The sequence below is a fragment of the Trichosurus vulpecula genome, chromosome 3, assembly GCF_011100635.1.
Source record: "Trichosurus vulpecula isolate mTriVul1 chromosome 3, mTriVul1.pri, whole genome shotgun sequence".
Classification (NCBI taxonomy): Eukaryota; Metazoa; Chordata; class Mammalia; order Diprotodontia; family Phalangeridae; genus Trichosurus; species Trichosurus vulpecula.
Window position 1 is genome coordinate 21558725 of NC_050575.1, and position 27960 is coordinate 21586684.

The window sequence follows — 27960 nt, forward strand, 5'->3', positions numbered from 1 at the left end:
GCCCCATCTGAGGAGGTGAGGCAAGACTCCTAGTATGAGAGGGAGACACACATTTGTCCTCAGTGAGCTGAGCGGGGAGATGGGAGGGACATAAGTTAATATTCCCCAACAATGCCCATAGAGACTTCCTGGGCAGACACTAAGTAATGGTGGCTGTCGCTTCATCAAGACATAGCCAATAGGACTATCTGGATACAGGAGGGAATGGGACCTAGCCAAGGGCTCTGATCTCCCTCTCTGACCTCCCTCGTATCCCATACACCTAGGTGGTCAAGAGCCAGCAGTACCGCTTCAGTGTAATCATGAACGAGCTCTCCAACACGGACAACGTCCCCTACATCACCACCCTACTGAGCGTCATCAATGCCATCATCCTGGGTACAGAGGAGCTCAGGGCCCGAACTCAGCTCCGGAATGAGTTCATCGGTAACCAGCTCTGCCCCTTCCCCTCCTTCCTGAAGAGAAAGCCGAAGCTAGGAAGGAAGGAAGCCTTGAGCCGACCTCAGTGAGAGACGAGGCATTGACCCGACGAGAAAAACAGCTTGCCCCCATTTCCGTAGCCCCCAAAGTCTACGAAGCACTTGGACCACAACAACCCTGGAAGGGAGGGGAGGAGCGAGCGCAGATATCGTACAGATGAGGGAATGGAGGCCCAGAGAAGGGAAGGGACCGCCCAGGCTAGTAGATGGCTGAGCTTGCACTTGCAGTCAGCTCTTTGGACCGTAAAGACCACTGCTTTTTAAAAAACATATTTTTATTTATGAAATAAAACAAGCATTTCCATAACATAATACAACAAAAAAAGATGATTGTTCATGAAACCACAAATCCACTATGCACAACTTGCTACTCCTTCCAATTACACAACCAAATTATCATGAAAATTTCTTTTTTTTTCTTCCCTCCCCCTAACCCTAGAGATGGCCACCATTAGCCACAAATGGGTACATATATGTACAATTATTCTGTATATACTTCTATTTATCAGTTCTTTCTCTGGATGCAGATAACATCTTTCTTCATATGTACCATAGACGATGAAGCATTGTCAGTACTGAACCTATATGCTATATATATCAATACTGAACCTGCTACGTAGTTTATGGTACTTGTCCCAACAAAAATACTATCGCATCTAAATTTGTAACAGAAAGGTTAAATGAATTACAGGTGGAGCTAAGTAGCAGTGTTATAACAGTAGAAGACCATTGCTTTTCTAGCAACCGATTTTATTTAAATTCTTTCCCTTGGACTACTCCTTCCTGGTTATCTGTGTAATTGGTGCCCCTCTCCTTGCTGCCCTGGGGACCCTCTGTTGGCACCTCCACCTGTCCCAGAATGGCCCCCCTTCACCTAATCTTCCTACAGCAGATAATCCCTGCATTCCTAAAATAAAGTTTTACAAGTGTTCCATGTATTCTTCGGCCAGCCTTGAGCACCAGGCCTTGGCCTTCCTACTGTAGGCACACTTCACCTTCCAGAGAAGCCTTGTTCCCTTCCAAAGCAAGTCAAGCATCAACTCCCACCTAAGCTCCCCTGGCTCAAGCCATATAAGGAAACTCCCCTGTAGAGTCTCTTTAGAATTCATTAGAATTTCCTTAGAGGTGGCAAACCTTCCTCCTCCCATTGGAAGAGCAGGTGGGAGCACGATATTGAGCCCCAGCTGTTGAAAACGGGTCCAGGAGTAAAGCGAGACAGCTAGTCTGAATTATTTGGTGTCTCCCCCAACCACACCCCAGGCACCCACCAATCAGAAGTGGAGGGGAGGATGGAGATGAAAGGGTATGGACCGAGTATGTGGTCCCCAAGGCAAGGCAGCTCCTGAGAATGTGGTGGCCTGGGAATTGTGAATTGGAGGGAGCTACCAAAGGTTGTTTTTGGATTGCAGTTTTAATGGTCACTTGGTGCAGTGGAAAGACCGGGGGTCCCCCTACCCACCCGCCAGGGCTTAGGGGTCAGGAGACTAGGCTCAGGTCTTGTCTTTGCCCTTAGCTTGCTGCAATTCCTTCCCTTCTTTGGGCATCATTTTCCTCATCTGTCAAACCCAGAATAACAGGCCTTTCCCTACCTTCCTCCCCGCCACCTCTCACAGCAATTAAATAAAGATAGAGCAGTGTTCATCTATTGATGCTGCTCTGCCGAGGCAGATAATATACCCCTTCTTAACCAATGATGGTCACTGACCTATCTGAGATAACAAGCGCAATAACTGCTTTTGGTCTGATTTCCCCAGGTCTCCAGGTGCTGGATATTTTAACCAAGCTAAGGTAAGGTTCCTGTTTTCCCCATCCCTCGCCATCTTCCTAACCCCAGCCCAATTCGCTTTCAGTTTAAATGTGTATCCCCAAATCTCCTCCAGGCTTTCTTCCTGCTCCATCCCCTTCCCATCCACTCCGTTCCCAAACAGCTGTCAGCGCAAAACCCCTCTCAGGCTGGGTGCCCTGAGGACAGTCTTTGGACAGCTCTTCCTTATCTCTCCAGCAGGGGGCATCCTGGCACTCTCAGCCTTGTATCCCATCAGGAGTCAGGGATGATAGGATCATAGATCTGGAACTGAAATATAAAGAAAGGGAACTTGGAGAACAAACCCAACCCTCTCGTTTCATAAATGAGGAAACAGAACTAGAGAAGGAAGTGACTGGTCTGCGGTCATACACGTGCTAATAAGTAGCAGAACTTGGATTTCAACCCAGGTCCTCAGACTAAAACCCAGGGTTCTTTCTACTGATCTGTTTTGCCTTCGATCATCATTCAAAACAATCCATGCTCGTAAGACGTATTTTCTTAGTTATAACTAGAATCCCTTATTCAAGGGGTTACTAGCTAATGTTTAACAACCGGCTCTCCAACACACTTTTAATTTTAATCTGCATTATTAACATTTTCTCCATCACTTAAGTCTAGACAATCAATAAAACAACAGTAATGATAAGTAACATTTATATAGCACTAAGTACGTGTCAGGTACTGCGCTAAGCATTTATAAATATTATTTGATCCTCAGACCAATTCTGGGAGGTACCCCCATTTTACAGTTGAGAAAATTGAGACAAAAAGTAATAAAAGTGACTTGCCCAAAGTCACGTGGCTGGTAAACGTCTGGGGCCGGATTCAAACTCAGGTTTCGGGCCCAGCACTTTCCGCACTGACCACCCAGCTGCCTTGAGAAATCAAATCCTGATTTGTAACATTTGCTCATTTCCAAGGTACGCATGCCCATACTTCAGAGCTGGTAGGAGCCATTTCCAGAACGCTCGTGTTTGTGCTGTCACTCAAGCCAACCTTTGTTTGTTAAACTCAGGGGAACGGTAACCGTCGTCTCAGATGGACCTGCGATTTCATCCTTGTGAATGTTCCCTCTAGCCACATAGGTTCACAACCCATCCATCCCTGTCCATCTTTTGCCAATATCCTTAGTGATGATTCAGTCTCGATATCATGGCAGCGCAGACTCCCCATCTGAATTGAGTTATTGTTTGAATTAGTCATACAGTCTTAGATCACCTAATCATAGGGCCCCTCTCACTTGGCTTCACTGGAAGGGAGTCAAAATCTCTTAGAAATGGCTTCAGGGGTTTCTGTGCCACCTCATGAAATCCCTCTATTGTCCTCTTCAAGCGAGGGTGCGTTGGTAAATATTTAACAACCCAGCTTGGAGGCGGGAGGGATGTACTTATGACACACTTTAAAAGCTTAGTTTGTATTAATAACAATTTATCCGTCACTTTATTACATCTAGACAATCAAAAATAATAAATCAAACCCTGACTTGTAGCATTTTCCAATTTCCAAGGTGCAAATGCTCAAACTTATTTTTTGTGAATTCTTTTAAGATTTAAATTTATTTATTTATTTTTAATTTACAACATTCAGTTCCACAAGCTTTTGAGTTTTAAATTTTCTCCCCTTCCCTCCCATCACCAAGAGGGCATGCAATCTGATACAGGCTCAACATATACATTCATATTAAACATATTTTCACATTAGTCACGTTATTAAGAAGAATTATAACCAATGGAATGAATCACGAGAAAGAAGGCACACAACACAACAAAAAAGAGAAAGAGCAGATAGTATGCCTTGATCTGCATTCAGACTCAAACTGATAATTAAACAGTTGGGTCTCTTGAGCCATTTGGAACTGGCTCCAGCATACCCCTGCCTACAGGCAGTCGTGTGGGAAAGGAGAGAAAGTTAGTACTCCTCTTGAGGACAGAAGAGGTTCTAAATGAGCTTTGCTCATGTACAGATATAACAGTGCCATGTATTCAGTGGCATTTAACCACATTTTCCTAGGCAGGTAGGTCGCACTGTGGATAGAGCCCTGCCTTTGAAGTCATCAAGTCAACCAACATCTTTTTTTTAAAATTAATTAATTAGTTTATTTTTAATGTTCACCATTCACTTCCACAAGATTTTTAGTTCCAAATTTTCTCCCCCATCTATCCCCTCCCCCCACCCTAAGATGGCATGCAATCTGATACAGACTCTACATATACATTCATATTAAACATATTTTCACATTAGTCATGATGTAAAGAAGAATTAGAACCAATGGGAGAAACCATGAGAAGGGAGAAACAAAAAAAAAAAAAGAGAGAGAGTAAATAGTATCCTTAGACTCCGTAGTTCTTTTTCTGTATGTGGATAGCTTTTTCCATCATGAGTCATTTGGACCAACATCATTTAAATGCCTATTATATTCCCAGAACTATGCTAAACTCTGGGGATACAAAGAAAGGAGGAAAAATCACTCCCTGTCTTCAAGAAGTTCACAGTCTAATGAGGGAGACAACATGCAATAAGTATGTACAAAAAAGATGCAAACAGGATAAATTGGGGGTGATCACCAGAGGGAAGGAACTAGTGAAGGAGACCTGAGTTTGAATCCTACCTCAGATGGTTACCAGCTGTGAAGCTCTGAACAAGTCATTTAGCAAGTCAACATCTGTGAGCCTTGGTTTCCTCATTTGTAAATTAAAGGAGTTGGACTTCGTGGTCACTAGTGTCCGTCACAGCTCTGAATCTGCAATCCTGTGATCCAGCTGCTCCTCGAAATGTAGGGTTTATAACCCAAGGCTCTCTATCTTTGGATGGTTCTTACTGATAGGACATTTTTCTTTCTATCAAACCGAAACCTGCCTCCTGATACAGCTTTGTCTGGGATTCTTAGTTGTGCCCTGTGGAGCTGATTAGAAGAAGCCAAATCCCTCTTGCACCACACAGCCTCCAAACACTGAAAGACAGCTCTCCTATCCCCTCTAAGTCTTCTCTTCTCCAGGCTTAAATGTCTTCAGTTCCTTCAGTTGGGTCTCAGACAGCTTGGTCACCACTTTCTTCCCCATCCTGGTCACCTTCATTTACCTACAAGCCCACTTTGATCTGTCTTCATCCTGATTGAGCTCTGTAGTGCAGATATAGTATGATGAGGGTAGGGTGCAGCACCTCTCTTATCTTGGGCACACTATTCCTGTATTCACCCAGACTCAGGTAAACGTCATGTCCAACTGTTAAGCTTGCAGTCCATTAAAACTCCCAGATCTTTTTTTCTTACAAATAATTGTCTAGCCAGGCTTTCTCCATCCTATTGTTAGAACTGATTTTTTTTTAATCCAGGTGTAAGAATTTATCTACATTTCCCCTTGTTAAATGTAATCTTATTAGATTTGACCGATCATTATAGTTTTGGGAATGATGCTATCATTCAACATGTTAGAAATCTCTCCCTGCTTTGTGTAATTGGAAAATGCCATAGATCTGGGATACTGATAACAGCATAGCACAGGGCCAAGGGATTCTGTTGACTGACTGACTGACCCCTTTCCAGTTTGATGTTAGATCATTAATCCTAACTTTTTGGTCCCTGTTGACCAAACAGGTTCAAATCCCTATGACAAACTTACCATCTAGTTGATACCTCTTCATTTTGACCCCTAGGGTGAGAGATTTTGGCAAATGCTCTGCCAAGATCCAGATATTCTATGCCTAGAGTGTCCCCTGGTCTACCAGTCTAGTAACTAAGTCAAAAAAGGCTTACTCAAAAAGAGGTTGCTCTGATATGACCTGTGCTTCATAAACCCATGTAGGCTTCTAGTGATCAACATTTGAGAGATTGTGTTTGAAAAAGACAGGAATCCAACCCAAAACAATCCCAGAGACCAGTCAGCTAGTTGGCCTTTCTTGAGCATCTACTATGCAAAGGTCAAGAAGAAAGGGGAAGAGAATTAGAGGACACAGATTTAGCCTTCAGAGTTGAACCTCTGCTTGGAAATAGGACAAGAATACAATTCGATTCAACAAACATTTATCTAGCACCTCCTCCATGTACAGCCCTGGGAACTTAAAAGATAGGAACATGTAATCTCGCAGCATAGAGAGAATGTACGTGAATGACCACACAAATGTCCTGTGACCCTGATAGAAGCAAGACATCAAACCTGGATTTTTGTGGGCTTTGGGGCCCAGACACCATGTGGTCTTGTTTGCTTCTGTATCTCCCTGGGAGAAGCCCCATCTCCTAAATGCCTATATATATGAGAACCAATTGTTCTCAGTGGCTACTGAATGACTAGGCAGCAGGCTGTCCTGCAATGCTCCCAACCTGGACCAGCCCAGGAGAGGCCCGGGCTTTTTCTCACCTCTGTATGATGCAGTTGTGGAGATACTGATACCAGGGACCTTTTGGGTTGCTGAGGAAGTAGTGGTAGTGCCACCCTCCTGTCCCTGGGTGGATGGGTTAGAGGTGGAGAGCAGAGATCTCTCCCTCTCCTACTCCCCCTCCCCCTACCATATACCTACCCCCTCTCAGTTCCACTTCCCGCTCTTCATCCTGCTGCAGAGACACTGAAGATGCAGACATCCTGATCCAGATTGATACCTTTGTGGATGCCAAGTCCGAGGATGATGAGGAGCTGCTCAGAATCTTCGATGGGATTGACATGAGCAGTCACCAAGAGGTCTTCTCCACTCTGTTTAATAAGGTCAGGGGAGATCCAAGGGAAGGAAGTAGCTCTTGCCCTAGATAATGAGATACAGGTAAAGATGAAGGGGAATTAGTGTAGAGGAAAGGGGAGAAACACTCTATGTAGAGTTAGAGGTTCAGTCATTTTTCAGTCATGTCCAACTCTTCGTTGCCCCATTTGGGGTTTTCCTGGCAAAGATACTGGAACAGTTTGCCATTTCCTCCTCCAGCTCATATTACAGATGAGGAAACTGAGGCAAACAGGGTGAAGTGACTTGCCCAGGGTCACACAGCTAGGAAGTATCCGAGGCCAGATTTGAACTCAGCAAGATGAGTCTTTCTGACTTAAGGCTTGGTATTCAAATCCCATCTCTGATGTTTGTGTGACTTTGGACAAACCAGCTTCCCTGAGCTTCGATCACCTCATTTATAAAACTGGAAGTGAGGGGAGGGTAAGAGATGACAAGATGAAATCATCTAAAAGATCCCCTCAGCTCTAAATCCCAGGAATGGCCTTTGAGTAAGATGGTAGCAAAATGTGGAAAAAGACTGAATCGGTGCATCCAGAGTAAGGCAGATAATATCCTTAATGCCTGCTGCTCCAGTCAGACCGTAGCTGGGGAATGGGCAGATTGTGTAGATGGTAACCAGTTCTGGTCACCACATCTTAAGAAGGCCTCAGACAAACTGGAATGCGTTTTAGAGGAGAACAGCTAACATAAGGAGAGAGAAACACCAGGACATAAGAGGATCAGATGGAGACTTTGTGTCTGGCAAAGAAGGCCTACGAGAGAGGAATGATTCATTGAAGGAATCTTAGAACATAGGGTGGATGTTAGGGCTAAGAGGGGCCTTACAGATGATTTAGCCCCAAAACCTCGTTTCATGCATGAAGAAACTGAGCCCAGAGAGGAGAAGGGACTTGTTAGTGACAGATCTGGGAATCCAGTTCAGCTCTCCCACAGTCCTGCTGCAGCAGGTGTTCTGCTAAACCATGTTGTGAATCACAGTTAGTCAATAAGCACTTAATAAACAGGTACTATGTCCCAGGCTCCGTGTTAAGTGTTGGGGATACAAAGAAAGGCCTTCAGATCCTAAGGGCTGACATTTGGAAGAAAGAGCAGACTTGTTGTACTCAGTCCCAGACGGCAGACCTAGCAGTGAGACAGGGAAATTAAAAGGAGACAAATTTAAGCTCAATATGAAGGGAAAGTTTTTCTAACATTTGTAAATGCCTAATAATAAAATAGACTATTTAGTGAGGTAATGAGTTCCCTGTCACGGTCAGTGTTTAAGCAGAGGTTAGGTGATCCTTTCAGGAGTTGCAGAAGAGATTTGTACTCTTATGGGAGAGGTTGGATAAGAGACCTCTGAGGTTCCTTTCAGCTTCAGAGATTCTAGGATTCTGTGGCCTTAGTCAGGGCTTGAGTTGGGGAGACATGGAGACAAAGGTAGAACACAGTAATCTGAACCCCTGAAGCATTAGCCCTTGGGCATGGCCTAAAATCTGTTCTGTAAAATTTGGATTCAGTCAAAAGGCCACACTTAAGGATCTAGAAGGCCATATGTGGCCCCGAGGCCACAAATTCCCCACCCCTGGCCTAAGGAATGGGCCTGGTTGGCCCAGGCTGGAGCAGAGGTGTCCTTCCTCACTCTGTGGGGAGGGGAAGGAGGAATCACAAGGAAGACAGCTGCAGATGATTTTGACCACAGGTCCTTCTCTTGGCTTCCAGGTGAGCTGCTCCCCCATCTCAGTCCAACTACTCTCTGTCCTGCAAGGCCTCCTGTACCTGGAACCCACCCAGCCCTCCAGCTTGCTGCTGTGGGAAGCCCTGGAAATCCTGGTGAATAGAGCTGTGCTCTTAGCCAGTGATGGTAAGGATTGATCCCTGGTCACCATCTCCATCCTCCAGTTCTGTCTCAGACAACACTGTACAACATGGCCTCCCTCCCACCTTCTTCCTTTCTGAGGGCCCACAGACAGCCAGGCCTACTCTGAACCTTGCCTAGTCCTCTTCCCACTCAGATTCTCACTGATTTAAACCTGTTTCAGAAAGGATCTGATCATTTCAGGTACACTAGGAAGTGTTTGCACTAGGAAATGTTTGCACTAGGAAATTGCCCTCAGCAAATTGGTTGAGAGGGCAATCCTGAACCCATAGAAAAAATGACTTCCAAGGTCACTCCCAACACCTGAGCTTCTGTGATTCTATGAAGGAGGTGCTAGTGGTGGTATTTAATTCACCTCTCCAGGTAAGTGGGAGAGAACTCTTCCGGCCAGGGGCCACTCTGATGACCCTCCCATCACACTGGACAGGCAGCCTAGTACTTACACAGGCCAAATCTTAAAGAGACCTGAACTCTTAAATCCCTTTCTAGCACTTTCTCTATGGCCCAGGGCAAGGCACTGCCCTGCTGGTGTTCACTCACCTCCTTGGTAAAGTGGGAGGGTTGGATCAGATAGTAAAAGTAAGAGCAGTAATAACACATATATATATATAGTTTAGGGCTTAGAAAATGCTTTCCTCACAACTCTGTGAGACATACGTAGTACAAATATTACTTCTTTTTTTAACTGAGGAAATTGGTGATAATTGTGGGAGTGACTTTCCCAGAATCAGAAGGCTGAGAAGTGGAGGAACTGGGACACAAACAACAATATCTTCCCAATTCCACATCCTCTCCTGGCTATTAGACCTTACTATACCCTTCCAGCTTTGATGTTCTTTGTCTGCTCTGACTTCCTAGAAAGCCAGCCATTTATCCCAGTACTTGCTCCTTCTTAGCACCTCATACATGACACTCCGCTAGCCCCTGAGGACCTCCTTGAGGTTCTAGCCTGTCTCTAGGAGACATTGGGGCATGCAGTGTGATATGTCTGAGAAGAAAAGGAAAGCTCTCAGGAGAGGCTGACAGGATGGGGTGAAATAAACTGGCCTCTAACTCATTCTAGTCTCATTCTGGGTCTAAGGAAGGAGATGAGAGATCTCAGCCCTAAACCTTTCCTACTGCCATCCCCACTCCCACCCCTGGTTCCCAAACTTGCAAGAGTCCCCAAGCTTATTCACAGGGCATCTAGTCCACCCAGACCTGAACAGGATTCCTCTCTTCAGCATCTTGGTCCTCTAGCAATCACATTTTCCTGAGGTCACCCATTCTACTTGGGAGGGAGGGTGGCTCGGATGGTAACTTTTTACTTAGACTGATCTAGCATCTGTCTTTTAGCAACTCCCAATCACTTCTGCTTTTTAGGTCAAGCAAAACATGTCCAGTCCTCCTTCTGCTGGTGCTTAGAAGCAGCGATTGTGGCCCATTGCTCATATTCTCTGGGCTTAATGCCCTCAATTTCTTCACCTGACCTTCATGGCATATTCTCCAGTCACCTCATCCTCCCAGTTGCCCTCCTGTGGGCATAGAAGGAACTGATCAGAGGGAGAGAGGGAGGTAGAGAGAGAGAGAGAGACAGATGGAGAGAGAAGGGGAGAGAGAGAGGGGGGAAAGAGATAGAGACAGAGAAAGGGAGAGAGAGACAGAGACAGAGAAGGGGAGAGAGAGAGCGGGGAAACAGAGACAGAGAGAAGGAGAGACAGAGACAGGGAGACAGAGAGGAGAGAGACAGAGACCGAGAGATAGAGACAGAGAAAGAGAGAGAGAGAGAGAGAGAGAGAGAGAGAGAGAGATTTTCAGACTAATCCTTTCCGACTTTTCACTTGGGTATTTTTGGCAAAGATACTGGAGTGGTTTTCTATTTCCTTCTCCAATTCATTTTACAAATGAGGAAACTGAGGCAAACAAGGTTAAGTGATTTGTCCAGGGTCACACAGCTAGCAAATGTCTGAGGTCAGATTTGAATTCAGGTCTTCCTGACTCCAGGCCAGTGCTCTATTCACTGCACCACCTAGCTGACCACAGTCCTCCATGTGCGCCCTGACCAGAGCCAGAGGATAGCAGAATGATGACTTCTGTATTCGGGACACGCTGCCTCACTTAATACAGCCCGAGTTTCTGTCTACTATTTAGTATAATGTTGACTCACAGAGCTTGCAGTCCACTAAAACCTCCAGCTTCTTTTCACAGACATTCTGTGCCTCCTCCACACTGTACTTGTGGAGTTGGCTTTTTGGACTGAGTCAAAAACTTTATATCTATCTGATCTATTTAAGTGAAGAAACCATGGTTCCTGCCCTGTGGGAGCTCAGGTCATTCGGGGAGTGATGAGACTGGCCCTTGGAATGGGGCATGATTAGGGATTATGTACAGAACTCCCTTGCCTTGCCTCGTTGCCATCCTGGACGCGCCCCACAGATTTACTGGATCTGGAAAGAAGGGGCTGGCAGAGTGCATGCCCACATGTTAGAACTCAAAAGAGACTTCAGGGTTCAAGCCTCTCATTTTAAAGATGAGAAAACCAGAGCCTTGAGAGAACAATTAATTTGTTCAAGGTCATAGCCAGTAAGTGACAAAGTCCTTGTCGCATCTATCTAACTGTCGCTCACTACTTATAGATCTGAGTCATAGACTTTTTTAGAGTTGAAAAGACTCTGATCTAGTTCACATCCCTTATTGTATAGAAAGGGAAACTGAGGCTCAGAGAGGCAGGACTTGTCCACAGTCACCTAGCTAGTAAATTGGAGAGCCAGGATTCCAAGGCAGATCTCCTAGTTCTCAGATTCAGAACTTCAGCTTATGAGGGTCATAAACCAGTCCCATGTTATGCCAACTAACGTCCAGCTTTTAAACAAGCCCTTTGGAAGAAAATGGGGGCAGAAAGCCAGGTGAAGGGGATCCCTTCCAGGACCCCCAAACTCCCATCAGTGGTGCTAGATGCTTCTGCTATGCACAGATCCTGACCCACTTTGTGATGTTAACTTGGGGGGAATCTGTCTCCCAGATTCAGTTCCTGCTAGGTGAGGCAGGCTGTTCCTTTGGTCTGTTCTCCAGGAGTTAGTGGATGAGTCTGTCTTAAAATAACAAGATTTGGAGCTGGAAAAGACCAGGACCTTAAAGATGAGGCCCCTAGAAAAATGTGAGGATAAGCAGGCTCTGTAGGAGCAGAAATCAGAACCAGTGGAGAAGAACATAAAATTTTATGGGTTCTTAGAGATCATCTGGTCCAACTGTCTCATTTTACAGAGCAAAATGAGTTTAAGAGAAGGGAAGAGACTCACCCAATTTCACAGGCCAGCCCTTTGGAGCCAAGTGTCCATCCTAGAACATTCCATTCTGGTGACTCAGGCCCCTGAAATCAAGAGCCTTAAGGAGCTCCCAGCTGGGAAGAGTCATGGGCCAGAGGGCAAGTTAACCCTCTGCCCTGGAGCTCCCTGCTGACAGAGGTCTAAGAATGTGCAGGCAGGACACACAGCCAGGGTCATAGCGTTTTAGAGCTGGATGGCCCCTTGTTTTTGTTAAAGTTCCACTGATTTCAATTAACAAGCACTTATTTTCTCCCACCATTTGGAAAAAAAGAGAAAACAACAAAACCTTTATGTAGTCGAGCAAAACAAATTCCTGTATTGGCTGTATCTGAAAATATGCATCTCTTACTGTATGTTGAATAGGTCGCCCACCTCTTGGGGGATGGGCAGCTCAAGGCTGTCTGTGCTAGAATTGTTCTAGGTCACTGAATATTTCACAAGTTGTTTATCTTGAGGGTCTTGTTGTTCCTGGATAAATTATTCTGTTTCTGCTCACTTCATTCCTCTTTAGTTCACACAAGCCTCTTCCCGGATCCTCTGAAACAGTCCCTTTTCTCATATCAAGTGAGATATTTGAAAAGTTACAGCACAATGCGTGGCACCTAGTAGGCACTTAATAAATGCTTGTTGCTCTTCCTCTCTTGCCCCCCCCCACTTCTTAGGGTATAATAATATTCCATTGCATTCATATCTCATAATTTGTGAAGACCTTCCTCAACTGATGGACAGCCCCTTAGTTTCTGTTCTTTGCCACCATAGACAAACGTTACAAATATTTTTGCATGAGTGGATCCTTTTCCTGTTTCTTTCGTCTTTCTTGACCCATCGTTTTACAGAAGAAATTGAGGCAAGAGAGGGAGAAGGAACATACCCACAGTCCAAAGGGTAGCAAATGGTCAAGTCAGGATTCAAACCTCTTCTGGCTAATTCCCATACTCCTCCTGGGCCACACCACTTCTCCATTAGTGTTCGCTTTGATTTTCTCTAACTCCATCCTCTATATGGGCTTAGAGACTTTCATCTTAGCCTTGTCTCAGTCAAAGACGGAGGGGACCTCTTTTTTTTTTCGATGAAATCCTGTTTTTCCACTTTTGAGCTGCTGACAGCTTTTTCTACTCAGCCTCTCGGCTCATTTCTAGTCTCCCACTTCACTTAAACGGAATCAGAATTTCAGATTTGGGGGGGATAAAAACTTCAGAAATTTCTAGTCCTACCTATCCAACCCTACCCACCCAGATTGAGAGCCCCCCTATAGCCTCCCTGACAGGGTCACCCAGCTCCTGCTGGTGATGGAGAATTCACTGTCTCCCAGCCCACATATTGATTGCCTCTGGATAGCTCCAATGAGTTAGGAAGTCTTTTTAGAAAAACTTATCAGATCCAAGTTCAAGCTCACCCCCTAGTTCTGATCTCTGGGACAAGTAGAACAAATCTAATCCTACCTGTATGACAGTCCTTCCATACTGGAAAATGATCATTGGGAGTGAGGGAAGGAAGGGTTTTAAAAAGTGGTTTAGTGGGAAGAGGACTGGATTTGGAGTCAAAAGATCTGGGTTCAAATCCCAGCTCTGCCACCTTCTGGCTGGGTGACCTTGGACAAATCATTTCACTGCTGTACTTCAGGTTTCTTCATCTGTAAAATGAGGGAGTTTGGACTAAATATTCATGATCCCTCCCAGCTCTAAATTTATGATCCTCTATGTCCACACAAGTCTTTTCTTCTCTAGGCTAAGTAGATTTTAGAATTTTATTCCTCTTTGATTGCCTGTTCGCAAAAGGGCACCACTTGCTTCCCCCCACCCCCAGTCCAGCTCTCGTGGGGGCTGTCCATCCCTTTCTGGTACTCACTGTTCTTTTCCTTCTCTCCCATTTCCCCCTCTATCTCCCATCCCCCCCTCTATCTCCCATCCCCCCTCTATCTCCCATCCCCCTCTATCTCCCATCCCCCCTCTATCTCCCATCCACCCTCTATCTCCTATCCCCCCCTCTATCTCCCATCATACTTATCTCCCTAACTCTATTCTGTCTTTGTCCCTTCTCTGCAGTCCAAGAAAGCAGCATTGAAGAAATAGTGGAGAGACTCCTGTCCATGAAGATGCGGCCTCATCAGAGCCCTAAGATCCGTAGCCTGGTCAAGACGGCCCATAAGTGTATCCAAACTAGCCTGGATGTAGTGGAACCATCAACAAAAGGGAGCCCAAAGAAAAAAGCCTCTGGGCCGTCCTCAGACAATGATAGTACAGAGACTGTTAAAGCCATCCGTCTGCAGACAGCCTCTGCCACTCCTGAGCCACAGCCACCCTTTCCAGCCCAAGCTGCAGCCCCCCTCCTTAATACAGCCAGCATCCCCCCACCACCTTCCCCTCCACCTTTGCCCAACTTTGCATGGGCCCCCCCTCCAGCCACTCCTATGTCCAATAAAACCTGTGCCCCTCCTCCTGCTCCTCCTCCTCCCCCTCCACCTCCACCTCCCCTGCCTAGCCTGGGTGGCATCCCTCCCCCTCCCCCTCTGCCTGGCCTGGGTGGCATCCCTCCCCCTCCCCCTCTGCCTGGCCCGGGTGGCATCCCTCCCCCTCCCCCTCTGCCTGGCCTGGGTGGCATCCCTCCCCCACCCCCTCTGCCTGGCCTGGGTGGCATCCCTCCCCCTCCCCCTCTGCCTGGCATGGCATGTGTCCCCCCTCCCCCTCCAATGAATGGCATTGAAGAAATAGTGGTTGCCCAGGTAGACCGTGGTCTGGGTTTTGCAAGAGTTCCAAACCATAGGAAAGTGAACCCTCCTACCCTGAGGATGAAAAAGCTGAACTGGCAGAAACTCCCTTCCAACGTGGTAAGAGGTATGTCTGGTATTGGGGCAGCTTCTTCCTGGGCAGCTGGAGAGTAGTTTGTGGAAGAGCAAGTCATGAGAGAAGCCAGATATTGCAAAGATGCACTGTGGTCTATTGGAAAGAAAGTGGATTTGGAGTCAGAAGGCCTGGGCAAATCCCCTCTCTGTTCTGGGCCTCAGTTTCTCCATTTTAGGTCTCTTAAGTCCTCTGCAGCTATGACTCAGCCAGAGCAGTAGGAAGGGAGGAAGGATACCACCCAGATCCATCTCATCTATAGTTTTTCCCCTTTTTTCCACTGCATGATTTGATCCGTCCTCAGCTGCTCCCCCATAGCTGCAGAAGTTGGGTATGGGGATCAAAAACCCCTTCTTTCTCCTTCTCCCTGTAGCCTCAGCTTCACTGTTGTCCTCACACCAGCTACTAGAAGGCAGATCAGGCCATCATCTCAGCCACATATCTGCAAGGCTGTGCCTGCTTCCCCTGATTACATCCCTGGTTTACATCACCCTCCCCCAGGGAAGGATTTACCCATCAGCCCTTTTGGTTCACAGCACCCCCTTCAACACTTGAAGGATCCATCATTTTCATGAGTATGAGTCCTCCTTTCAACATTGATCTCCAACCCACCATCCTTTAGTCCTGGGATTCCCAACTTTTTCTGTTCCATGAGTCCCTTTGGCAATCTGATGAAGCCTATGGATTCCTTTCCAGAATAACGTTTTTAAATGCATAAAATAAATACATAAGATTACAAAGGGATAGTTAGCAAAATACTTAAAAAAAGGTTCATGGACTAAGGACCCTTCATGAGTTAACTGTGGTTGAAAAAAATTCCTCCTCTCAAGCCAACCCTTGGGGATGGACCTTTCTGCTGGTTCTTGGATAATAGCCACACAGCATGTCACCAAACTACATAATTCATAGTAGTCTGGAGTGGTAATGGGGCCCAGTGGATTGGATATTGAATTTGGAATCAGGAAGGTCTGGGTTCAGATCCCACTCCACAGTGACTAGCTGTGTGACTATGGACAAGCCCATATCTAATGAGCAAGAAAACGATTATGTTGGGGAATATGATTATTGATTCTCCACAAAACTGGAAAACAGGAGGGCCAGGTAAAAGCTGGAATTTAAAGCTTCTCAATGGCCCACGAATTACTAGCAAAGAACTTTACCAGCTTCCGCTGAGTAAGTTCATTGTATTAACGATGCATAAATTATTCCTGTTGTTAGGGTGAATATTAGCTGACATTTACATAGCACCTTAAGGTGTGCAAAGATGGAAAAGTTTGCAGAGATGAGAACATTAGAGCCTCATAACAACCCTATGGGATAAGTACTACAGGTTTCATTGTCCTTAGAGATCAGGAAATAAAAACTCAAGAAAGACAAAGTGATTTGTTCTCAGTCACACAGCTAGTTATTGCAAAGGATGAGATTTTCCAGATTTTCTGACTCCAAATCTTTCTCAATCCACAGTAAAATTGTTCACAAGAGATTTGGCAAGTATACTAACCAGAAACCCCATACAAGATTAGTGAAACTCAAAGCTCGTTGTTCTGAAGAAGCTATGGAAAGATTAACACTCCCTCGCCAAAAAGGAGAAATAAGACTGATAGACATTCTTAGAGCACATAATAACCAGGTCAAAAGTCTTCAGAAATACTTTTGGGATCCACAGGCATAATTTGACCAAACCACAGTAAAGGCTGATAACAGGTACTTACCATTGAATTTGCTGAATGTAACTGAAAGTGGTTTACTTCAAGATGGCGCCTGGGACACAGTTAAGATCCAAGAATGGAATCAAAAGGCCCCCAAAAGTGACACCTGCATGAACTCAGCCAACGATATATTGACAGATGACTGAGTCATGTGAATTCATTTGTGGAAATGGAAGGCTTTATGTTGGCAATTTGGTAACAGATCATTGCCGTCAGAAGTTATAGAAGGATGACATTCTTGGGAGTCTATACTTAGTGATCCATGTAGGTCACGCAAAGAATTGATAGAAACTGTTACATAGCAACCATGGTAGGAGCAGTATTTCCTAGGTCTGTGCCATGTAGGCCAGCCTATCTTTTCCCATACAAGATCACTTAACTGTTGTTTATTTCCTTCAGAGTTAGTGAAACTTAGTTTGAGACTGGATCGACTAAGGAGACTTCCTGAGGTGGTTGCCATGGTTTCCTGGCCTCAGTGATTCACCTCAACTTCCTGAGATACCACCTTTTCCTTTGAGTTCATCTAGAAGTCCTTTGCCTTCCACCCTAGGATTTGCACCTTTTCATTCTTTTTTTTAAAAGCTTTTTCTGAACATCATTCCAAGGCAGGCCCCAAACTCCCTGACTTTCTTGGCCCCTTAGCTGGCTTGCTTGGCATCCTGGACTTAAAGATATTCAGTCCTGCTCCCCAGTAACTTTTTCCCCTTCCCTCAACACTTCCATAATAACTGGTCACCCTCATCTGGCAGCTTCTCCACCTTTCGCTTTAAACACCATTTCCACATGTTACCAAGCCACAATTGTGTATTTTCTAGGGCTTATTGACAAGAGAAAAGAGATCTTGCAATAACCCACCAGAGAAATGTCATTAGAGATGGGAAGTTTTTAAAACCACCAAGGTTCAGACTGGTTAGTCCTACACTTCTCAAGTTATTTTAGCAAGCTAGAATTGATCGACTTTTCCAGTTCCCCAGGCCAGACCTCTGTCTTTATCAGTCTTCATCACTAACATGGTTGTAAAGGCAGCTTTTCAGGACTAGCAGGCCTCCCATTTGACTTGACATGCCCTCTTCTCTCATGTCCCAAACTCTCCCCAAAGCTCTGTCTGCCTTTGCTTTTTATGTTCCCTCGCCCTCTTTAGGAGGTACCCATAGCCACACTTCCCACACCAGCAACCAGTAATGTCCCAAGTTGTAGGTGAAACAGGCACCCTCCCCATGGCCACCACCCTCGCCTGATTGGAAAGTAAGGTAGGTAGTGCAAGTCTTTACAGAGGAAACAAGCTCAGAGAAGAAGAAATGACTTGGCCATAGTCACACAGTGACTGAGCATCAGAATGATGTCTATGGACTAAAACCAGTGTTGCCTCCATTATTCTGTATTACCCTTAAAGACAGAGCATTGCTCTTACCAGCTGTCCTTCATGAAGTCTCTAGATCCACACAACTTACTCCTCCATCCATCCACCCCTGTTCTGTTCCCTTTGGAACATGTATATCTCCCTCCATTGCACAGATGTCAGCTGGTCTCCCCTTTAGTCACAGGTTCCCTGGTAGGTCAGTCCAGAAATTTTAGCTCCATGAGTAAGTACCACATGTGAGGACATGAGACCCTAGGCTGAAAAGACAGCTAGCGCCAGTCTTATCTGGAGTTTTCTTACTTTCTGACTCTCTTTGTTAACTCAACCTTTCCTGCCCAGGCTTTCAGGGCCCTCTGGGGCCTTTCTTTCTGCTCATCCTCTGTCTGTGCCTAGCCTAAGCATCTACATCCCTTTGTTTTCATCTTAGCTTACCTGAGATTTTTACCAGCACTTAGGGAACCAGATTAAACAGAGCAAACTAAGAGCCCAAGACTATTGGGGTTATAGAGCTCAGGGAACGCGATTCTACAATCCCCTAACCTGGTTCCAGAGCTAGCTTCCTGGGGCAACCAACTCGTCCTGATAGACTTCCCTGTAAAACGGTTGTCAAACATGCAGCCCACAACAATTCCAGTGTAGCCTGAACCAGATTAAAATGTAACCAGAAACTATTTAACAAATAAAAATAGAATATAACAGATAATATTGCTTTTTAAAAGTAAGTCAGTATGCAGACTGCAGGGATCCTTACTGGTTAATGGCCCACCTTTGTACGTCACTGCTGTAAAGGATCCAGCCTGGAGCCTTAGACCTTGCAGAGCTAGATCTTTGCTAGAGCCAAGTCATTACATGCACATATTTCTGCTGATGCATGCTGGACTTCCAACAATGCATGAGGGCACATTTACCTGCCAACATTTGCTTGTTAAGATCTGCCAGCGGACTTGACCACTGATTGGCTATAACTTGTATTTTGTGTGTTTATTTGGAAAATAATGTAATCACTGTGACTTTAACTTTCTTACACAACAGATGAAACATGTACAAATGGTTTTTCAAAATTTTCTTATCTTCCATTCTTTCCTTATGCTTCTGCCGCCCCCTTATTTTTATTCAATGCCCCCCAGTTGCACCCGAGGCTACTATTACCCCCCAATCATTCCAGCACACCCCCCCAGGGACTGGCATTGCCCACTTCAGAAACCTCTGGTCTAGACAGACCACAAAACAGTAAATCAAGCCCTGATTTGTAGAGTTTGGACATTTCCAAGTCACGAATGCTTGCTGGAAATTTAACAGCTCTCCCAGCCATTTCAAGCTGGCTTCAGCATACCACTGGTTCCCTTTTACTAGAAGAGATCTTCAAATAGAATCTGGGTGCCTACTCATTAGGTATATTGTTGGGGTCCTTTTAAATTTATGAATTGGACTAGATAGCCACTTTTAGCTCTGAAATTCCATGGTCCACATATCATTCCCACTAATTTTAGGTGAGGACTGTTTCTCTTTCATTTCACCAAATGTCTTATTCATTGCTTACTCTATTTTCTATTCATCCTGTATATAGCTTGCTTTGTATAGAATTGTTTGCAGATAGTTTCCTCCATTAATTAGATTGTAAGCTTTTTGAGGCCAGGGGCTGCCCTTTGCCTCTTTTTGTATCTCCAACACTTAGCACAGTATCTGTCACACAGCAGGTGCTTAATAAATGTTTATGGATTGGTTTATTGATTGAATATTGAGCACCTGGTACAACCACTTTTATTTTTTAATGATGATTGAGAGTTAAATTAATTTCCATGAATCTAACTTTTTTCTTTTTCTTCATTAACCCATGCTCCCACCCTTCTTATCCCCCACAAGTAGAACTGCTTCCTTATAACAAATAAAAATAGTCAGACAAAACACATCAACACACTCGCCATGCCTGAGAATGGATCTGTACCTAGATTCCATCACCTTTCTGCCAAGGGGTGGAAGGTATGCTTCGTACTCAGTCTCCCCTCCTCACACTTCTGTTTCGAGCTGACACTTTTCTTCCTCACCTATCTTCCAGACAGTCACTCCATGTGGGCATCAGTGAGTAGCATGAGCAGTGAGGACATGGAGCCTGATTATACCAGCATCGAACAGCTCTTCTGTTTCCCAACCACGAAGCCCAAGGAAAAGGAGGCAGCCCCAGCCAAGAAGGAGCCCAAAGAGGTAGCCTGGCTGGGGGGTGTTGGCCCAAGATGTGCTACCTGGGAAGGGGCAGCTCCCATCTGGAAAGCACTTCAGAGTTTACAGAGTGTTTTCTTTGCAATACCCCTCAAGGTAGAGCAAGGTTATTAATCCTATTTTACAGATGAGAAAACAGACTCAGAACAGGGAAGGCACTTTGCCTAAGATCATCCCAGGGCTTTTTCTACTTCCTCTCATGTGACCCCTCCTTTGGGGGTTGCACTTTGTTTTCTTTTCCCAGATTACATTTCTAGATGCCAAGAAAAGTCTCAATCTGAACATTTTTCTGAAGCAATTCAAATGGTAAGTGTTGGAGTCAGAAAGGCAAGCCAAATGTTGGCACCAAAAGCACCCACGTGGGGAGTCTCCATCACAGGCCTGACTGTCACAGTGCCTGAAATGCCACCATTAGTCTTCAGTTTCCTTTTCCTTTGAAGAACTTTGTATCTTCCAGAGATGCCTATTAAAATACAGTTCTGGAACAGGAGTCCCTCCTACAGAATCCCTGATGAATATTCGGGTTTGTGATAGAAGAGGCTCCTTTCCAGGTACAGGCCTGTTTGTAGCCAGTGGGGAAGGACCTAGTAGACAAAGTGGTGGGGGGAAGAATGAGATGAGGGAAAGAGAGAAGAGCAAGAGGAAATGAATAAGGATTTGAAGGACCCAAAAGGCAAACTCCTGGAGGGAGATAGGAGGGTAGGTGGTTCAGTGGATAGAACTCCAGGGCTGAGTTCAATCCAGCCTCAGATACTGACAAGCTGTGTGATCCTGGGCAAGTCACTTAACCTCTCTCTATCACTGTTTCTTCAGCTGTAAAATGAGGAACTTTGGATTGAACCAACTTTAGGGTCCTTTCCAACTCCGAATCGATGATCCTATGAGCCTCTGATCTCCATCTTAGAGCCTAGATCTAAGGAAAAGAAAATGGAGAGTGTCATTGATGAGTTCTGAGGAGGGGAGTAGGGGAGAAGAGAGAGCTCACAGTAGCTGGCCTCAGTTTTCTCAGTTAAATACGAAGAAAGGGCATCTTTTGAGAGGAAAGAGACCCAGTTCTGCAGCTTCCTCTAGCAGCATACAATGTTTTTTAAAATTTAATTTATTTTTTTCCAATGAACAAAAAACCCTCTCCCCATTCCCCCCCCACATTTAAAAAAAATGAGAAACAAAATCCTTCTAACAAATATACATAGTCTAGCAAAATAAATTCCTGCCTTGTATCTATGTCCACAAAATATATGTCTCAATGTGTTCTCAGAGTTCATCACCTCTCTTTAGGACATGAGTAGCACGTTTCCTCATGGGTCCTCTGGAATCCGATTGGTTATTGTAGAGACTTGAGTTCTTAGGACTTTCAAAGTCTTATTATTCTATAAATTGTTCTCGTGGTTCTGCTCACTTCATTCTGTATCAGTTCATATAAGGCTTCCCAAGTTTCTCTGAAACCATTCCCTTATATTTCTTATAGCACAATCATACGTGCCATAATTTATTGAGCCATTCCCCAATTGATAGGAATCCCCTTAGTTTCCATTTCTCTGCCCCCCCACACACACACACAAAATACTATAAAAATCCCTCTTTCTTTCATCTCTTCGGGGTATCGGCCTAACTGGGGTATAGCCGCATCAATGAGTATGCAAAGTTTAGTAAGTTTGGGAGCACAAAGTTCCAAATTACTTTCCAGAACATTAGCATATAATGATGCGGCAATGGAAGGAGTAGGGGTAATGGTACAGGAACTCATTTGATAGACCGGGTTCGAGGGGCAACAGCACAAGGGAGCAAGGGACTCGAGGGAGGAGAGGACAATCTGTGGTTAAGCTAGTCAACTCTAGGCCCAGATGGATTCTGAGGTCTCCTCCAACTTTGAGGCTATGACTGTCTCTCTGTGACTGTGAGATATTCTCTGCCCTTGACTACTTCCTTAGTAGTGAGGCCCGTACGGGGCCAGTCCTGGCTTTGCTGACTGGAACGTTGAGCTCACACCTAACTGCCCTTTCTATAGCTCCAATGAGGAGATCACAGACATGATCCGGAGAGGGGACAGGACCAGGTTTGATGTGGAAGTTCTGAAGCAGCTCCTCAAACTGCTCCCTGAGAAGCATGAAGTAAGTTGTGCTGGGGTGAAAGGATTCTTGACTTTATCTTTTCAATAAGAAGATGCCCAGTAACATTATGAAACTCTCTGTGTGACCAGTCCTATGTTTGTCCACACAATGGGGACAAATGAGAAAGAAGAGATCCTAGCCAAGACCTGAGGCTACATGGTCTGGAGGAGACAAGGAAGGAGCCCCACCTTCAGGGAGCTTACAGTCTAAGAGGGAATGAGATACACACACACACCCTCACACGCACACACACACACACTCACACAGGCACAGATCAGATATTAGATTAAAAGGGGGCAAAATGTGATCCAGAACCAAGGGGTGCTATTTAGCCAAAAGAGCGATAGGAGTCAGAGGAGGGCTGGGGAGGGGTCAGAGGACACTCCCTGGAACACACAGGGCTTGAAGCACAGGAATGCTGTGGGAGGGAGAAGAGGGGCTGCTGCCAGTAGATTGGGCTCCCAGGGCCTGGGTCTTCCTAGGGTCAAGAGCCCTCATCCCTTTCTGGTTTCTGTCCTTACCAGATAGAAAATCTGAAATCATTCCAAGAGGAGAAAGCCAAGTTAGCCAGTGCTGACCAGTTCTATCTCCTCCTTCTCAGTGTTCCCAGGTAAGTGCTTCAAGGCACTGAGCCATGCCCCTTCCTTCTATAGGTTTATCCCTCTAATAACACAGCAGCACTGAGCCTCGTGGGTCCTGACTCCCCAGAATGAGGAAGATTTAGAATGGGGATCAACCAGCATTTATTAAGCACCCATTCTGTGTCAGGGTGCTAGGAAGAGAAAGCTATAGAGAAAAGAATCCTTGCCCTCAGACAGCCTATGCTCTAAAAATACATACGAAATATATATCTAGTAGGTCCCAAATAACTTCCAAGATGTCCTGGCGGATGTGTGGGTATGATCAGCAAAGAACCTCCCATAGGAGGGTGGCATTCAGTGGGAACTTAAGAGAGAGCTAGAGATTCTAAGGGTCAGAGTTGAGGAGGGCATGCATTCCAGACACGAAAGACTGACTCTACAAAGATGGGATGTTGTATGCTGGACCTCGAAATAAGAAAATTCCGTTTAGCTGATACACAAACAGTGTGTAGAAAGAGAGTAGCATGTAATAAGCCTAGAAAAATGGGCTAAAGCCAGATGGTGAAGGGCTTTAAATGCTAAATAGAGGAGTCTGTATTTGATCATGGGGTAACTGGAAGGTCCTGGAGCTTCTGAGCAAGGGGGTGACATAGGGCTATGCTTTAGGAATATATTGCTTTGGCAGCTGTGTGAAGGCTGGGCTGGAAAGAGGAGAGACTGGAGGCAGGAAGAACAATCAGGAGGCTAGCCCCAAACCAGGGTGGTAACTGGATGAGCATATGTATGAGAGAAATGTTGGGGAGTTAAAGATAAACAAGGTTCAGCAACTGATTCTGCATGAGAGGCGAAGAGTCAAGGATGACTGAGGCTTTGAAACCTGCCTGACTAAGGTGCCCCCCACAAAAGAGGAAAGTTAGGAATGTTGGGGAGGCGGGCTGCGGAGGAAAGATCATAATGAGTTCTCTTTGGGACATGTTACCTTTAAAGTGCCTACAGCCCATCTAGTAGGTTTTGTCTTCTAGGCAGTCATACAACCAAGAGTCATCTTCATAGAGATAATAACAAACCTTTGAGAACTGAAGAGATCCCTTAGAGAGAGTGTACAGAGGAAGAAGAGAAGAGGGTCCAGGACAGAGCCTTGAGGGACACCCACAGTTCCAAGGTGGGACACAGGTGATGATCCTTCAGAGGAGACAAAAAGAACAGCCAGAGAGGCAGGAGAACCCAGAGAGGAAAGGGTTATGGTTCATGACCCTGGTCAAGGAGACATTAATTATAACTTGAATCATGGTCTTGTATGCATGGTAAACTTATTTAAGAGAAAGCAGCGTGAAAATCCAAAATTACAAAGCAGATAAATGAAGGAATGGAATTTACCACAGGCTTAAAATAACACCTCTCTAATAATGTTTAAAATTCGATTTGTTTAGAAAAATATTTTATACTCTTCTTTCCAAGAACATTGTTATTACATTAAGTTAGAGCCGCTTCTAAAGTCTCTTATAACTCCAGATCTGTAGTCCTAAGACTTGTATAGGTTTAGCCATCAGGCCTTGATGCAAAGGGATTCTGGATTTTCCCATCATCCCCTGCTTCATGGTGCATTGTACAGCACCCTAGACAGGCAGGTAGGTAGAAAAACTTGGATTTTAGTTTCTTTGCTTCTTTGCTCTGGGACCTTGACTAAGATACCCTTCCTTTCTGAGCCTCCACTTCTTCCTCCACAATGGTCTGTAATTGCCCTTCCAATTCTGCCATTTAAGTTCTTTATTAGGTCTCTTCCAGCTCTGACACTCTAAGCTTCTATGATTATGTGCAGTACATCTAGCTATTAACAAATTAATCAAAGCCAAACAAGCTTGGGCCTCGATTGGGTTTAGGACTTGCTGACCCCATGGCCAGCTTCCTAGAGTACCATTTCCTCCTCTCAGAGCTGGTCCAGAGGACTTTTGCCACAGCCTTTCACCACTTTGTCAACCTTCCTTGATCCCTCATCAAAGGGCCCAACCTCTTGATATTCCTGGCCCCTGAGCCAGCTTGGTCCTGTAAGCTCCGAAATTAGTAGCATCCAAGTTCTAATTTCCTTGCCCTTTCACATACTGCTACCACCTTCGGGTGTCTCTTCCTACCCCCTGCTTCTCCCTTTTCCTCCCTCCTCAGTTCCACATATGCTAGACATTACAAGCACCTTTTATAGAGCTGGTTCACAGAGGGTAAAATAATATGCAAATTCAGAAATAACACACCAGGGAAGATCATTGGATGTGGATATACAGGGTACTCCTAAAGTCTGGACACATAAGCAATGGACGGCAATGTGGAGTTACCGCATCGAGTTCATGCGAATCTTGCAACCTTTGTATCACAAATGATGGAAATTATATTTAAGATGTTATTTATTAATATTCCAATTAAATAAAATGTTGTTGAAAATTTCTTTCATTTTGTTTCTTGAAAATATGTGTTTTTGCCTATGTGTCCAGACTTTAGGAACACCCTGTACAAGAAAATTCCCTTGCCTGAGACTAAATGGCATTATGATTTCCAGCCTAGTGGTTAAATAAAGTTTTCTAGACCAGCCCAGATTCTCCCTTGGTCTGGAACCATCTGTTCCCTTCATGGTCCCAGAGTAGAGTGGTCTCATCCCTAGCTAAATATGAAATTCATCCACCTATAATATATTGTCTGGACTGAGCTCGTTGGCCCATTCTCCCAATCCCAGCCTCACTCTTAACCAATCTGAATGTCTTCTGATGATACTGAGGGAGCTATGGGAAAGAATAGGTGAGTACTTCAAAATACTTTAGTTCACTTATATCTTCCTCCTGTCAAAGAAGTAAAAAACATATGCCAAAATACTGAAAATCTAGTTGATACATAGTAAGTATCAGGACCCAGCCTTGGTAGGGGGTAAGTATATCTCAAGGGGAAAGGGAAAACAAAAGAAGAAATGATTTGGGAGTCATATTCTCACTATCTTAAAATATTCAAAGGCCTATCATTTGGAAAAAGCGTTAGATTTGTTTTTCTTGGCCCCAAAAGGCCAAACCCAAAGCAATAGAAAGGGGAGAAGGGAGGGAAAGAGTTGTAGAAAGGATGATTTTGGCTCAATGTAAAGAAAAGCTTTTAAAGTGTAGCAAAGTGGAATGATCTGCTTTGGAAGACAGCAAGCTCCCCATCACTAGAGGGGTTCAAGAGGAGGCCGAATGACCACATATTAGGGAAGTCATGGTGGTTCTCCAAGTATGGATTGGACTACATGACCTCTCAGGTCTTTTCCAGTTCTGAGATTCTGTGGCTCCCAGTGGAGCTGAGCCCATTATGGGGAACCAAGTACCTATTTCCATGTTTATTCCACATATATTCCATATATCCTATTACGTCTATTTCCATATAGAACCTATGACCTATTTCCCCACTAATTCCCCATTTTAGCTACCAGCTGCGGATTGAGTGCATGCTGCTCTGTGAGGAGACAGTCATCATGCTGGACATGATCCGACCCAAAGCCGAGGTCATCCGTAGGGCCTGTGAGAGTAAGTGGAGCCACAGGGACCTCAGAGGGTGGGACTCACAGGTGGATCTCAAATGTATGGATACAAGCTTAAAAGCTATCACTTCAGTCTGAAAAGTGGAAACAGAGAGAGGATACAAGTAAAATCTATAAGGGAATAGATCAAGAAATATGACATAGTCATGGTGACTAAAACTCAGAAGCTAGAACTGGAGTCTCTCCCCCATTGTCCTCCTTTAGGACCATAGATTTAAAACTGAAAGGAACCTCAAACTCTCCGTGACCCCATGGACTTTTGTCCATGGGGTTTTCTTGACAAAGATACTGGAGTGGTTTGCCATTTCCTTCTCTAGTGTATCCTCATTTTACAGATGAGGAACTGAGACAAAATCTTCAGCAGATTGAGGCAAACAGAGCTTAAATGACTTGCCAGGGTCACACAGTAAGGGCTGTTTTTGAACCCAGGTCTTTCTGACTCCAGGTCTGCTACCCCCTACCACAACCCTGGTCTTATCACACAGGTCCTCTGACCCTGAGTTTCTGAGGTCTCTTAAATGAATTGATCTCAAAATTCCTCCCAAATCTACATACTATGATTCTATGAACTGTTTCGTGAAGGAATATCAGCTAGTTCTAGAAGGGTTTAGTTAAATTTCTGTTGACAGACGAGTAAGAGGCCATTAAAGGATATTGGTTAGGTTTGGGAACATCCCTGAACCATGAGGACAACTATATCACCCCCAACCCACGTTTAGGGCCCCTGGAAGAGATCCTGAGCAGACCCTTGATAGCTTTTTTGGACACCTGGAAACCAGATTTGTTCATAAAACAGACTCATTAAAAACATCCCTTGCTCCACAGGTCTCCTCACCAGTCAGCGTTTGCCAGTTTTCTGCCAACTGATTCTCAAAATTGGAAACTTCCTCAACTATGTAAGTGGCCTGCCAGCCCACTACAGACCACAGGGACGGTCCTGCCCCTCCCCGCCAACAGGAGCCTTAGTAATGGTTTTCCTGATCTCTTCCAGGGGAGTCATACAGGAGATGCTGATGGTTTTAAGATCAGTACCCTGCTCAAACTCACAGAAACCAAGGCCAACCAGAGCCGTGTGACCCTACTACATCACATCTTGGAGGTAGGGCTCCTGGAGGCCTTTGCCAAAGATTCCCTGGTGGGAGCTTAGTTCTCCACATTCACAACTGCTACCTGATAAAAAAGGTTGTTTGTTTGTTTTTTCCATCATTCTTGTGATTTAATTGGTGTAGGGAGCTCCTGAGAGGGGATAACTCCTCAGCCAAAGTAGGCTGGCACTTTCTATGGTCTTAGAGAAAAATCACCCTGATCTCCTGCTGCTCCCCAGTGACCCAGAGCACATCTCCCAGGCAGCAGGGTAAGATATTTTCCTGACCACTGCTATGGCTCCCACATCCCAAAGGAGGAAAGCATGACTACATCTGAGCCACTTGGTATCA

General features: G+C 45.0%; 1 protein-coding gene and 1 non-coding gene across 5 annotated transcripts in view; both read left to right on the plus strand.

Moving 5' to 3' along the window:
- The window catches only part of INF2 (inverted formin 2), an 87352-nt gene that overhangs the window by 45475 nt on the left and 13917 nt on the right, over positions 1-27960 (plus strand). For all 4 annotated transcript variants that reach the window (XM_036748909.1, XM_036748906.1, XM_036748907.1 and 1 more), the window contains exons 4-15: positions 267-426; positions 2234-2267; positions 6839-6980; positions 8695-8836; positions 14202-14990; positions 20122-20267; positions 20527-20588; positions 22291-22393; positions 22918-23003; positions 26410-26510; positions 27350-27420; positions 27516-27623. In XM_036748909.1, the coding sequence (XP_036604804.1) occupies positions 267-426; positions 2234-2267; positions 6839-6980; positions 8695-8836; positions 14202-14990; positions 20122-20267; positions 20527-20588; positions 22291-22393; positions 22918-23003; positions 26410-26510; positions 27350-27420; positions 27516-27623 (1944 nt within the window). The remainder of the gene's footprint in view (positions 1-266; positions 427-2233; positions 2268-6838; positions 6981-8694; positions 8837-14201; positions 14991-20121; positions 20268-20526; positions 20589-22290; positions 22394-22917; positions 23004-26409; positions 26511-27349; positions 27421-27515; positions 27624-27960) is intronic.
- LOC118845214 lies at positions 4172-4294 on the plus strand. The gene has a single exon (XR_005010076.1). It is a non-coding gene; the product is annotated as a U6atac minor spliceosomal RNA (small nuclear RNA).